Here is a 14,013-nt window from a genome sequence, read left to right as displayed (position 1 = left end):
GTCAAGGATGGCAGAAAATTAGAAACAGCTGATTAAACCACTCTAGCTAAGATACTTCCCAGGAAAGTACGATAAATGAAAAATTACTGAGCACAAAGACAGTACAAGAGTGTTCTGGGCTTTGAAAAAACATTCAAGAGAAGGGAAATCACTGATAGAGAAAATGGTTCAACAAAGACAAAACATTTTAACTGCAGAAGAAAGGGCTTGTGGCACTTATGCAAAAGCACAGAAACAGGGATGATGCTGGCAGTACAACAGAAATAGTTGAGGTTAATCTTTGCATAGCTACAAAAGAATTTTTAAACAAGAGAATCCTTCCTTAAATTATGATTTGAGTAAACTCAAAACAGTCCTTATAGGGAATTTGTGAGAATGACATCTTAAGAGAATGTAATCGTGCAATAAATGACAACAAGTGAAAAAAGGTTTTTTATTTCTCAGTGTTTCTCCACTGTCAATACTGTCCTTTTGCTGCAACATGTTGCAAAAAAACTCTCTGCCTTTTCCATTTTAAACAGCTACAATATTTACAGGCTGTTTCCAATAACACACGCAGACACATACACACTCACAGACACGCAGGTACATATATCCCTATCCCTGGCAATGTAACCGTTTGCTGGTAGAGGCAATATATATTTTCATTGTCCATTAAAAACCAAAGCCATCCTCTCATTTATGCTCCATTCCCCTCTCCATTTCCTAACCAGCAACTATTGTCAAGCTCTCAGGGGCAGCTGTGCAAGAAGTTACATATCCAGCTATTTGATTGCCATCTTTCAAGGTTGTGGCCTAAGTGTACTGGGCTTATCTATTCAAACTGTACATACCAGAAGTCATAAAAATTGCTCATATTCAAATGTTCACAACCAAGTGATGTAGGTATACTTCCAAAATCTTTTGGGGCAGCCATCTTAATCACCTTCTTAGAAATATGCATATCATGCTGGGGTGAAACAAGTCACATGCTTTACCTTCCACCAAGGTGTTATGTACCCACTTTTTTACTAAGGCACCAGGAATTACCAGTATAACTTCTGAAAGAGTCCAGCGCCACTGAATGTACTGCATTAGAATATCAAATAGCAAGCCAGACAAGAAAAGAATGGATGCCTATATAATAGGTATAAAATTCCTTAATAAAATCAAGTACATAAAACCTGTGGTGGTACAACCCCAAATCCAATATAAGTGGAATTATTGTTCATGGTAAGAAATGCAATTTATCCAACTCCATTTTGTGAATGGAGAGTTCTGTAATTGAGAAAGGTCTTTAAAGCAGTGTCTTTGTTATCAATGCTCCGAGGTTGCATGGTGGTGTGTGCATTATCAGAGAAAGCTGAATCAATCATAAAGCATCTCTTCCCCCATCACAATCCAGACAAAGCTTTATGGCCTCTTGCCAAAGGGCCAGAGGCAGGGACCTGTGCCACAAGTCTTCATCTGTCATCTCACCAGTCATCCAAGCTTCTCAAAGAGTTCTTCAGTTCCCAAAGGCATTGTGACCATGGAACAAGGAATGACTGGTGATAACAGCACTCTTGAGCTGAACACTTGACATCACCACTCAGAAACATGCCAGATGTCCCAGGCAAAGTGGCTGTAGGACCATTCAGCTTACATGGAATTACCTCAAGAAATAATCATCACCATCATCTCCCCAAAATCTGAAACCATTTCACCATGAGACAGAGCCCCAGAATCCAGCACTAGCATCATTGACTGCAAGTAGCACAGAAATCTAGGTGTCATCAGTGGTGTCACATACACAGTTCTAGGTTTTTGGGGCTTTTTAATCAGAATGTTTTAAAAGATTTCACAGAAGTGAAACGGGAAAAGGTTTTAAAATATCATGTAGTAGTCATTTTTACTAATGAACAGTAACTGATTAATGGGGATTTCAAGTCCTTTTCTGCAACTGAGTGTTTTAGGGAGAAGTCCTTACATATGTACACACAGGTACCACCTCCCAAGAAATCTGAGAGAAAGAAAATAGATTGGGATTTATGTTGAAGCTACAACAGTAGGACTTGACTGGAATGCTGTTATGGCAAGAGAATATCACAGTGCAAGGGGACAGAGTAAAAGCAAACATCTGTAAGGGTTTTCATGCAAGTCTGGAAAGATCAGATCTAAAAAATTCTGCTCTATGGTTAAGGTTAAATTTGGACTGACAGGACTAATTTGAAAATACCCATCTTTTCCATCCTTACAACCACAGAAAAATATTACACATGAAGACAAAGGCCAAGAAAATAAAACAAAAGATGAAATAACTTCCAACTAGAACAGAGGTTTCCACAGACAGGTCTATCTTGCAGGGAGATGTGCCCACATGGCCAAGAAGGCCAAGAGCATCCTGGCCTGTGTGGCCAGCAGGACCAGGGCAGTGATTGTCCCCCTGTACTCAGCACTGGTGAGGCCCCACCTTGAGTGGGGTGTCCTGTTCTGGGCCTCCCAGGTTAAGAAGGACATTGAGATGCTCAAATGTATCCAGACAAGGGCAACAAGGGTGGTGAAGGGTCTGAAGCACAAATCCTATGAGGAGGCTGAGGGAGCTGTTGTTGTTCAAGGCAGGAAAAGAAGGCTCCAGGGAAACCTTATCACTCTCCACAACTCCCTGAAAGGAGGGTGTGGCCAGCTGGGCATTAGTCTCTTCTCCCAGGTAAACAGCACCAGGACAAGAGGACCCACTCTTAAGCTGTGCCAGATGAAGTTTAGGCTGGACATGAGGAAGAAATCCTTCACTGAAAGAGTGATTGGGCATAGAAATGGCCTGCCCAGGGAAGTGGTAAAGTCACTATCCCTGGAAATATTTAGGAAAAGACTAGATGTGGCACTTCATACCATGGTCTAGTAGTTGACAAGGTGGTGTTCAGTCATAGGTTGAACTCTATGATCTCAAAGGGTCTCTTTCAACCTAGTTAATTCTGTGCAATTCGGAGTTAGAAGAAAAACATTTTCGTCACTTGCACACCAGAAACCGAAGACAAACTCTATACAAACTGACACAATCATATGAATCTTAACAAGTTCAGGAAAAGCTTTAGAGAGTTAATTTTCCAAATCCTTATGGAAGAGTGAAATTTCAACTAGGTGGCTTCTACTGAGCACATCTGGAATAGGTATGAGCACTATGTGAACAGCTTCACAACAAATGCTAGCTGAGTACCTGAAGTGTTAAGCTGTCCACATTAAAATCCGTCTCCTGAAGGCAGCACACCAAAAGCTTAATGTTTTATAAAAAATAGAAATCTTCATCAATTCTTTTTGCCCTTAAAAAAGGTTCTCTCTTTCCCTATCTGCTGTTTGCCAATCTTATTCCAAGCAGATACACATATGCCCTAAAATTTCCATATTAACAAGCCATTAATTCCTAACATGTCTTTTATCAGCATTGTCCTTACCTTGCCCCGAAGAGAGCAGAGATTGTTCAGTCAGGGTTAACATACTGAAAGTTGTTTCAGACAGCTTAAAAAAAAAAAAAAGGCAAAAAAACCTAACCTATATATTTTGGTTTTCAGTCATTTGTTTACCTCAAGGCTTCAGTCCAAGGGAAAAACAAACAACCCTGTGCAACTAATGTCAAATAGGGGCTTATTTTCAAACAAACTTCTCCCTTTTAATTGAAGCAATGTCCTTAATGATACAGAAAACCTGCAAGGTTAATTAATTAAAGATATTAATTAAAAGTATTTACCTGAAGGGAAGGACAGACTAAAACCTTCACTTAAAAGGCCTTCAATTCAAAACTTACACTTTCTTTTTTTTATTCCTGATAACAGTGTTAACAGACTGCTACATAAGTTTCATCTACTTTACTAGATTTTCACATATGCAGGAGATTAATTCAACTACTCCATAATGTGATACCTATGATAAATATATTTGCTGTTCCACATAGTTTCAAGGGTGGCAGATCTGTGCATTTTTACCATGATTAAATGGAGCAGTGTATGAATAAAGTGAAGAGTAATATGCAACTTTAAGATGCACAGAATTTCAAGGACGAGTTTGCATAGTCTATGATGCAAGGCCCCAGTACCATTCACTGGGAACAGTAACTGGAATCGAGTAGCTACCAGGCACACAGACTTACCCTTTCATGGCTAGATGACATAAAGTGACTTGAGCTGGAATACCAGTGTTTCTTAGACAGCTGTTTCTTCCTTTTTTTCTTATCCCATGTAATTTCACTCTTACATTAGGTACATAATGGACAATGTTTCTCTGATGTCAGAGAATTAATTATAATAACCTCTGTGGTATATCAGAAGTCTCTCCTAGTTATGACACACATGAAGAAGTGGAGATGACTGGGAAAAAGATGGCTGCTCCCAAAAGTTAGAACTGTATGCAAATTCCCCACAGAGTCCTATATAATTACAGGTCAGAAACAGGAAACAATCACAACAGGTATGTTTCTTTCTTACTGATTAAGAAAAGTGAGTCATAGGAACTGCAAGTCAAGAACAAACCAGTTTCCCTCTCACACTCCCATGATAGTTCTGAGTTACTTGTTTCCCTGAATACACACTTTAAAAAAAATACAATAAAACCTAGGATATGTAACACATGAATAATTCAACTTCACAGTTATAAATACTCAAATTACACTTACATAGAATATATAATCACAGAAAATAAAATTCAAGTCATAGAAAAGAATGAAGACTAAAGGGAAAGAAAAGGCAAGGTGGTAAAAGTGATACAAGTTGAGGGCTGTGCCTTCTATAAAAGATCATTAAAAGCAGAAGTCAAGTTTTGCTGGGTTTTTTCATTTTGTTTGGGGAGTTGTTGCTGTTTCTTCTTTTTAAATTGGATAGAATAAAAACCTTCAAGCATCCGTGAAATAGCCATGGACCTGCACCTCCCACTACAAAACTAAAACCACCATGTTTGCCAGAGAAGAGCCAATGAAACAACACAGCCAGCTCTGGGCATAAAGAAGCAAAGTAGCCATGGCTAGTGAAGGGAAGACAGATGGAAAGTCATATTGGGGCCCACTTTAAAGCTAGATGTGTTGTACAGGCTTGAGATACCACTGCCACCACAATAAAGTCTGATGTAGTACAGGGATACTCAGGTGCTTTTCTACACATTTGTTACTTTACCATTTATTGTGAAGAGGATGCAGCAAATGCACTTGTACGAAATACAGAACACAGAACCAAACCCATGGCACAGCCCTTACCATCAACATGTATATGGAGAGGGAGGGGATTAATCCCAAAGGCAATTTAAATAATGGTATTTTATATACTTATATTTATATATATAAATAAATGTTCTCAGCAATCTCAGGGTTGTTTTTAGTGCATTGCTGTAAAAAAATTAGTGCAGTTCTCATTAATGTTTAGCTCATAAGGAATAAGAATCTATACATCTGTTCAGTCTCTTCTTGCCACACCTGAAACCCTTACACTGTTTCACCAAACTGAAGGTTTGTAGTCAATTTCATTAAAATAAGGTGGATGAATTCCACACACTCTGTGACAAGACATGGCAATTTTTGGCAAAACAATTAGAAAAATATGAGGTGCTCTGATCTTAGAACTGAAAAGTTTGTTGATTTAAAGCATTACGCAATGCATAACAAAATTTATAAACAAAAGATATGTCTCAACAAATCTATCCTTCATGCAAGTGTTTCTTCAGCAGCTAACAACTTAAAAAAATTTCTTACACTTGTTTATTTGGGGAAAGGGACTTAGACAAATCTGTGTTTCAAGTCCTTTCCTACAACCGGACCAAAGTTTCATGTCCTGGGAGCTGCTTCTTCTGGACCCTTCTCTCTTCTGAACCATTGGAGAAGGGGAAGTTTCAGTCTCAAAGAGATTTACACTTCAGCCCCAAGTTCAAGGACTCCAGTTTCAACAACAGCAACGTATTTATCTTCAATTTGAACCAGCAGGATGGTTTTATCTATATGTGACCGACTACTTGGATCTCTGCTGCAAGGCACCCAGCGGTGAATCACCTGGGGGGAAAAAAAAAACCAAACAAACTTTAAAATGTAAGCTGCACAGGGAGAGCTGTCATATCAAAGTTGTGGCTGATAACTCAAGACCCTTACAGGACCAAAGCAACAGAAATACAGATATTATAGTGACTTAATTGCTCATTTTTCAATGACAGCATACCCACAGACACACAGCACTTTGAAGTCTTGCTGAAGATCTGCAGCTTAAAACCACATTTAGGTTTTCTACAACCATGAGAGCAGCCAGTCCAATTTAGATTTGAGTAGGAACAAACAACTTCACTCAAATCAGAAGCAAACATCCAAAATGAGTAGCAACTGAAAAAACTGCACATAGATATTTGTGATATTTTGATGCTCAATTTGTAATAATCTTAAAATATCTTAGTGTTGCGCAGCACAGAGCTGCAGTTTACCAGGAGTCAGATGTAAACTACTGTCTCTTGCAAGTAGAAGTTCTTGCCCTGATTTTGCTACCTATGGACTGTCAATTCAAGGTTAATCTTCTAAATCAAGTTACACAAACACAATTTTAAATTAAAAACATCACAAAGAAGGAGTTCAGAAACAGTGCAAATTATTGTACTATACTCTCTTGGATCTACAGAATTTAAGTACTTTGATCTGCTACTTCCAAGGATCCTGTCTGATATTGACTGCCAGAAGGTCCCTTTTTCATATCCAGTATATCTCTGTTCATTTGCCTCCTTAAAAAACACACCCTTAACTTCTGGGTGCCCCAAAGGAACCATAAAGATGCTCCATTAACATAGGTATAAGTACCATCAGCTTCATAGAAATAGAATTATCTCAGATTTTCCAATTGTGGGACAAGAACCCTTAATTCAAGACAAAGTCAAAAAGCAAGCAAAACTCATTTTTACAAATTCCCCAGCAGTAAAGTTTTCAAGAGTCCTAAAGATATAAAGGGGGAAAAAATGACAAAAAACCCACAATCTTCCAAGACCAAATACAGTGGACTCAACTTCATTATACACAGCTGGCAATTTCTCTTAATACATGGTGAAGGACATTTAGCTTTGTCCATTTCATAAAATCTATGCTGCATAGAACAGGGAGAGCATTTCAGCCAAGGAATCAAGGCATCTTTAGCTCCTCTTTGATGCAACAGTGTTATATTTAAGTGTCTGTTCAAGTCTGACTTCAAAGAGTGTCCATATAATTTTTATACTGCTGTATGGAATGAGACAGGAATATCCTGTCCCCAGACACAATAAAAAGTTTTCCAATGAAGTCCCAAATACTACATCCTTGTTGTCCAATTTAACACTGGTGCCTTTGGGATAGCTACAGGCATCAATATCATGACTCCTTAAAAACTGCGTATATGCAAAAAGTTGTACACAGATTGTTATACACACCACCATATTGCCACACTCAGTTTTACCATCTCCTCTATCATGACTGGCATTTATTTGATACATGTAAAATGTTGTCACTAGGTATTAAGAGATGGTAAGAATCTCTTGGAGGAAAAGGGTTCTTCTACACCCCAGTATCATGTACCATACAAAGATAATGCTGGGCATTACCCTCTCAAAAACTGGAAAAAGTAGTTGCACTTCAAAAAGGACTGCTAAATGCAATTTCCTAGAAGAAACCTTATAATGTCTTTCTGCCTTATATATGACTTGCCCTGCATACTTAGCAAGCAAAAAAGCTAAGTTAGAAAAATGCTTTCTTCTATGTAGCAGCAAAGTTTTAAAACTACTGAGTGCTGAACTTCATACTGAGAGCAGACATAAGGTAAACTGCTTAATGAGCAGCAAACTCAGCAGGTAAGAATAATTTCTGCCTATCTGCAGAAAGGACCACAGCCACAGGATCAGAAAGGGAAGACTGTTCTAAAAGCTTTACTGATACTTGTATATTTAACCACCAGCAGCTGAAGCAGTTAGTGGAAACTATGTCATCAAGTTAAATCCTTTCCGCCTAATCACACACAGGATAATCTGGTGATTTCCCTCCTTTTCTTGTTAGGTTAAAAGATGCTCTTCTAAAAAAACCTGCCTCTATGCTATACCAAAAATAGATGAGAAGCATTCAGAATAACAGCTTACTTTGACCTTTAAATCCTCTTGTTTTAATCTTTCTATAGCATCAATCACTGTACATATCAGCATGCTGCAATTCACAAAACACACTCAAACTCCTGAAAAAAATTGTCCAGTGACACCAGGCAAGAGGACATTTTCCAATAGAACCCTTTACATTCACCATCTTTACAGCATTCTTGATCTGCAACAGTATGTCTAACCCAGCATAACTGAGAATGCTTACAACAGCATTCTACTCACAGGTGTTACCTACAATGTAACCCTGCTGTCCTAAGAGTGGACTGTCAACTCTGATAGATTCCTTCCATGAATAATTGTGTTTCCAGGGCCTTTTCTTCACGTAGGTGCAACAGCAAGGTAGATGCACTGTACACTGTGTTACTGGCATATCTCCATTTCTTACCTGACGTTTGCACATATACCCACAGTGATATGGACTTTCAAATGGCAAAATCTATCCCTAAAAGCAATTTATAAATAATGCCTCCAGCTGAGGTAAGCAAAGAAATTTCTTCAAAATTGATCAATTCCAAACGAAAATAGAGTTGTATTGATGAAGAAATGCAGACACAGTGTCAGTGACTCTTCCCTCTATCACTGAAAGAATACTGGAGCATCTTGACAGACATCAAGATTTTTTTTAAAAAGTACATATCATTAAAAAACCAAAAAGCTTCAAAGACCACACAGGGTTTTTTGCTCATAAAAGGAGCCTAAATTGGGAGGCAAGTTTTCTAGCCAATGCAGTGAATTTTTGTAAACTGCAGATGTAACATCCATAAGGAAAAGAGATGGAATTTCAAGTCATGGGCTTTCACAAATTTTAGTTAGAACAGATTTCCTCCTCAAAGGATAGTAAACACCTATCACATATCTATTATAACAATGAGACATCTAAAGATAAAGTTATTTGGCTCTATTTTAATCAGAATAATTTAAAACTGTTAATCTTTCAATTAAGGACTTGTTAGTAAATTGATCTTTATTTGTTCAGGGACTGACAGTTTAAAGACAGGAAAATGAATGTTGAATGAATGAGAGCAATGCCTGAGAGATCATGACAAGCTGAAAGGCGGCAAGGAAGGAGTGGTGGCTGACAACATTTGAAACGTCATTTCTGCATCTTTTGCACAGAGCTGCAGAAAGAGCTCTCTGCCTCAAATTAGGATTCTAGACCTGCTCTTCCAGCAACAGTGACTTTGAGGACAGCTGCTGATCTAACTTACCTACCACATCAATCTTTGCATTGACATATAGGCAAAATGCCACAGAATGAAGACTGCCTTTAAGGTTAGCTTGTCAACTTCCCAGCAAAACTTACATGGCCTTCCATGCCTTCCTGAGGACTCCAGTCTTTCCAGCTGTTTCTTCCAGCTTTTAGCCGTATCACCTCATCTGGCCACTGCAGCTCTTTCCTTTTTGACACGTTGATCCCTTCCAGTACTTGACTGGGATCCATTAACTATAAGTAGGAATTGAGTTTTGACTGTTAGTTCAGCCAAAATTTAAAAGAAACAGACAAATTGTAACCTTCTGTATAATTCCAGATAACTGACATTAATCCACTGAAACTGATTTCTGATTAATTTCAAGGATGGAAACTTGAGCTCCAGGTTCTTCAAGCCCAACCAGCACTGAATTTGGAAATGATTCAGTGGTTTCAGATACAATATGCCAGTTCACTGAAGCAACAGCTCTGGTTCCCTTCCCCACTTCTTTCAGTTATACTAGCTCATGGCAGGATTGGGGAGCTGGCACAACAAAAGCATTGGCAGCACACAGTCTAGTAGCAGGGAAAAGTTAAGTGATAATGAGCTGTTATAATCGGCTCATTACTTCTTACAGAATATCTTAAGAAACTTGGGGAATTCATTGTTAGGTAGAAAAAGTATCTATCTACTAGCATGGTTAGTTGAGACCCACCCCATGTTTTGAAGGAAACTGGCCTTTCCACAGGGCAAGCAGGAGAAAACTCCTGAAAAATTCTTCCTAAGTAAGGACAGAGAGAACTCCATAATGTCCATTATCCAAGGGCACATATCCACTTTATCCTCCTCTCACAGAGGATCTAGCAAGCAGCCTCATAAAAGGGCCCTTACCTGCAAACAAAAGCTACTAAGCACAGACCTGAAAAATAATTTTAACTCTGCCCACTATGATGCAATTTACCAAGGATTAGTCTAAACTGAGGTGGTATCAGCAATGAAATCTTGTTTATTATCATCTAACCTCTTAAATACACTTACTGAGGTTTCCCACAAATATAATGCCAAAGACATATAAGTAGGGCTGATAAAAGCTAAGAAAGCAGGAATACACTTTCCTGGATTTTCACAAAACAAGTAAGGCTGCCATGATTAACTTAGTCAACAGTGAAATGTTTGCTGCTCAGTAAACCATGAAGTGGCTATAACCAAAGAATAAATACATATGAAAGTGAAAGCAAGTATTATTTGACTTTTGTGGAAAATCTACTTGGCTTCAAGGAAAGAAGCTTTCTACCCTGCAAATAAACCTGCTTACCTTTAGCTGCTGTAATGTATAAAAGGTAAACTAAATATGAAGTGGAACTGTGTTCCACTGACATTCTCAGAGCTGCACTACAGCAAAACATAAAAGTAAGGTAAATAAGGAACATGTAGGAAGGCTGCTTGTCCAGAAAACCTTTTCTTTACATTAATTCTCTAAACATAACTGCACAGAAACTGTACACCAGATATTCCAGAATGCATATTTGTAAGTAATTTCCACAACATACAAAGGAACAACTAAACTTATGTTTCCACATACTTTTATAAGTTGTTTTTCTAGACTATTCACCTGGATTCTGTAAATAACGTCATCCTTTTTGGCTTGCATTTGATTTGCAGGGCTTGCACTGCCACCTGACTGAGTTTCAGCTGCATTACTCCCTCCTTCTGTCCCTAGAAAGCCCACAAGGGCATGCTGTTTACAGGCTGGGATGCTTTGGCTGGAGCTGCTAGAAGAGGGCAGTCCATGCTGCACGCTGACCCCAGTCTGGCCAGAAGGTTCCATTTGGTTCACCATAGAGAGGCGGGACTGGATGGATGATGGGAGGTTACGAAGGGAAATCTGACTGGTGGAAGAGCGCCGGCAAGGCACAAAGCCTGTTGTGGATGTGCGAAGAGATGAGTGACGGCTGCCGTAGCAGTAGGATGAATGGCTAGCTACTGAGGCACGGGCAGGGGAATGTCTGACAAGGCTGGACTGCACAGAGTGAGAGCTGTGACTGGTGCCTAAAAGTAAAAGATACAGAATCAGGAAAGTTTCATAAAGCCTCCCACACACATTAGATTGCCAACACACAAATGTTTTCGCGCACAGATATACAAAACTGATAGGTCTAACCAACATCATCTAAAACAGATGTATTGCAGAAGATCTCTGCTGGATCTTACATAGCAGAGCATTTCAATACATTCCATTCATCTTGTCTCAGAATTTTACATTCTGTTCAATTCACAATCCCTATCAGAGAAGTACCTTGAAAAATGCTTCAGTCTTCCACTTTCTGCTTTAGCAATTCCTTACTTAATATTAGCATTTCAGTTTACCATACTTAAGGCAGTAGGAGAGGGACAGATGCCCATGTGTCAAAATACTGACTATTCTTTCTTAATATGCTTGATTACACATTCAAAGTTTGGGTCAGAAAATTTGTTAGAACAAAAACTATTTTAAAACAAGTTCAAATTTAACACACAGAGTCAAAAACAGAAATTGCAGTTCATAAGCATTGGTGTAATTGGCTTTCCTGTACTAAATATTTGCAGATAGCTCTCCTCAGCTGACAGATCTAATTATGTTTATTCAGCTACACACATCTCTATTTTCTTTGTGAGTAAAGGCAATGTTTGAAAGACTTCTTCTCAGCTTTAGTGTTTGTCACCTCCTTAAATACAGATCACTATGGGCTCTTGAATAGATTCAGCTAGAATACTGTGAAAATAAGAGAACTTGTTGTATAAATTAAAAAAAAAAAAATTCCCAAAAAAATCATGAGTTCAGCATTTGAAAACAATGTAAGTGAAAAGATCCAGTCTCTAGAAACCTGTTATAAAAAGTTATTTAATCTATTTTGTCAATACAACTGTACCCCCATTTACCCGATCAGTTTGGGAACCTTGTATTGCATAAAACAGTACCGTAGTTTGAGATTAATCCAGCAGCTCTTAATAAGACATAAAATTAAGCCATTTTTGTTTGCTTTTTCTTTTAATTTAGGCCAAAGAGCTGAAAGGCCTGTTCTGGCTATAGGATTGAACTTGTATGAAGTTGTTTCTATGTTTCAACTTTACCCAGAGTGGAGGGATGAGTTGGTGGATGAGCTGCAGGAAAAGTTGTGGGATGAGCCGCAACAGGAGGGTGCTGTACTGCTCCAGGTCCCTGCCCTGTAGTTGCAGTCCCTCCTCCTTGTGACATACTGCTCTGTGACTCATTGATAGTTGCATTGTTACTTGTGCAAGAAGCTCCAGCTCCAGCATCTGAATCTTCAATATTTCCACCACTATTGCAGCCAGCTCCACAGCCTTTCCTTAGTCTGTAAACATAATGCAAATGATACATTATGGCACACCTCCTCATCATTAGGATTCTAAGAAACATTTCATGATAGCACTCCTTAAAAATCAGTTAAAACTTACCTTTATTTTCCCAGAATATGCTTTGCAAATACAAACACTGCTTTCTAAGAGATTGCAATTTTCTTCATGACAGCTACTCAGTTATTTATGACGTCAAATTCTCATAAATTAGCTTTTTAAAAGTTATGCCACCTCTGAAGTACAATAAAGTGGCAAAATTCCAACTCAAATGCTCATAGAACATCCTGGTTGTTTCAGAACAGTTAGTAAAATTTATGTTACTTAACACACTAGTCATGTATAACTGTTACACTGCAAAAATCTTTGCACAGTCGAGCAGGGAAAGAACATTTGCTGGATTTTTAACATATTTGGTTTCTGTTATCTTCAGTAATGCACTCACAATAGTTTAAGGCACATACTGAACATTCAGACAGTAGGTTAGTCACCATTTTCCAATATACATAACCAGAGCTTTTCATCACATTGTTTGCATACTAACATACTTCAAATGGACACAAAAATGGCAGCTCATGTCCTCATCCCTTCAATTCCTACTTTTTATTTTTCTTTTCTGTCACACTCAACTACACTGAGCACTCCTTCCCAATTTTTTTTTGTCCCAGGACATAGAATCCTGAAGTATAAACACCCTGGATTAAACTACTGTTGTGTGTCATGCTTACACCTGTTACTCTATCAATCTGGACAAGCTGATGGCAGTAAGAGACAAACACCACAGACTGCAGTAAATGTAGTTTTTTCAGTACTCTGGGTGAAGCAGTATGTTCTGTTCTGATATGTCTAAGATAAATACAACCATCAGAACATCTATAGGACTGTTCAGACCATGGCATTAGCTCCTGGAACTACTAAGAACTAGGATGCACATTTCTAAATGCCACACAGTTGCCACAACTGCTTTTGGAGCCACAGTTGCAGAAGGCCAGAAATGCAGTAAAAGTTTTCATGGCCTATAAAACATAGCACAGCAGGAATTTGTAGCGGATTACCCAGGGGTCACGTGGAGAAATAATTATATCATTCCAATTACTTGTTCTGGTGCTAACATACAGTATTATATAAGCACTTGTGAGATTTTGAACAACAGCTAAAGCTTGCTTAACTATGTATGAGCATGGCCTAAGACATTAATATAGGCACTCTCATGCTAAGTATTTGCCAGACAGGAACCCTACCAAACAGTCCTAATACTATAGACTGCATTATAGACTGCAAAAGCCATCATACTGAAAAACACAGTACAGAAGTTGCATTGTCTCTCATTATCAGACCTAATATTAGATCTGAAGTTGCTGTTCCTGCATCTAGACCTGGTCCTCTT

General features: G+C 38.5%; 1 protein-coding gene across 8 annotated transcripts in view; it reads right to left on the bottom strand.

Annotated features, from left to right (window-relative positions):
• Positions 1-419: 419 nt before the first annotated feature.
• PCNX1 (pecanex 1) overlaps positions 420-14,013 on the bottom strand; it is an 89,342-nt gene continuing 75,748 nt past the window's right edge. For 7 of the 8 annotated variants that reach the window (XM_033061513.2, XM_033061508.2, XM_033061510.2 and 4 more), the window contains 4 exons: positions 12,384-12,625; positions 10,885-11,321; positions 9,386-9,526; positions 420-5,983 (listed from right to left, as the gene is read on the bottom strand). In XM_033061513.2, coding sequence (XP_032917404.1) covers positions 5,843-5,983; positions 9,386-9,526; positions 10,885-11,321; positions 12,384-12,625 — 961 coding nt within the window. In that variant the 3' untranslated portion in view covers positions 420-5,842. The remainder of the gene's footprint in view (positions 5,984-9,385; positions 9,527-10,884; positions 11,322-12,383; positions 12,626-14,013) is intronic. The other variant, XM_033061516.2, reaches the window with a different exon arrangement.

This window comes from Catharus ustulatus, chromosome 6 (assembly GCF_009819885.2).
Source record: "Catharus ustulatus isolate bCatUst1 chromosome 6, bCatUst1.pri.v2, whole genome shotgun sequence".
Classification (NCBI taxonomy): domain Eukaryota; kingdom Metazoa; phylum Chordata; class Aves; order Passeriformes; family Turdidae; genus Catharus; species Catharus ustulatus.
Note: the sequence above shows the minus strand (reverse complement) of the source record. Positions and strands in the feature narration are given on the sequence as shown.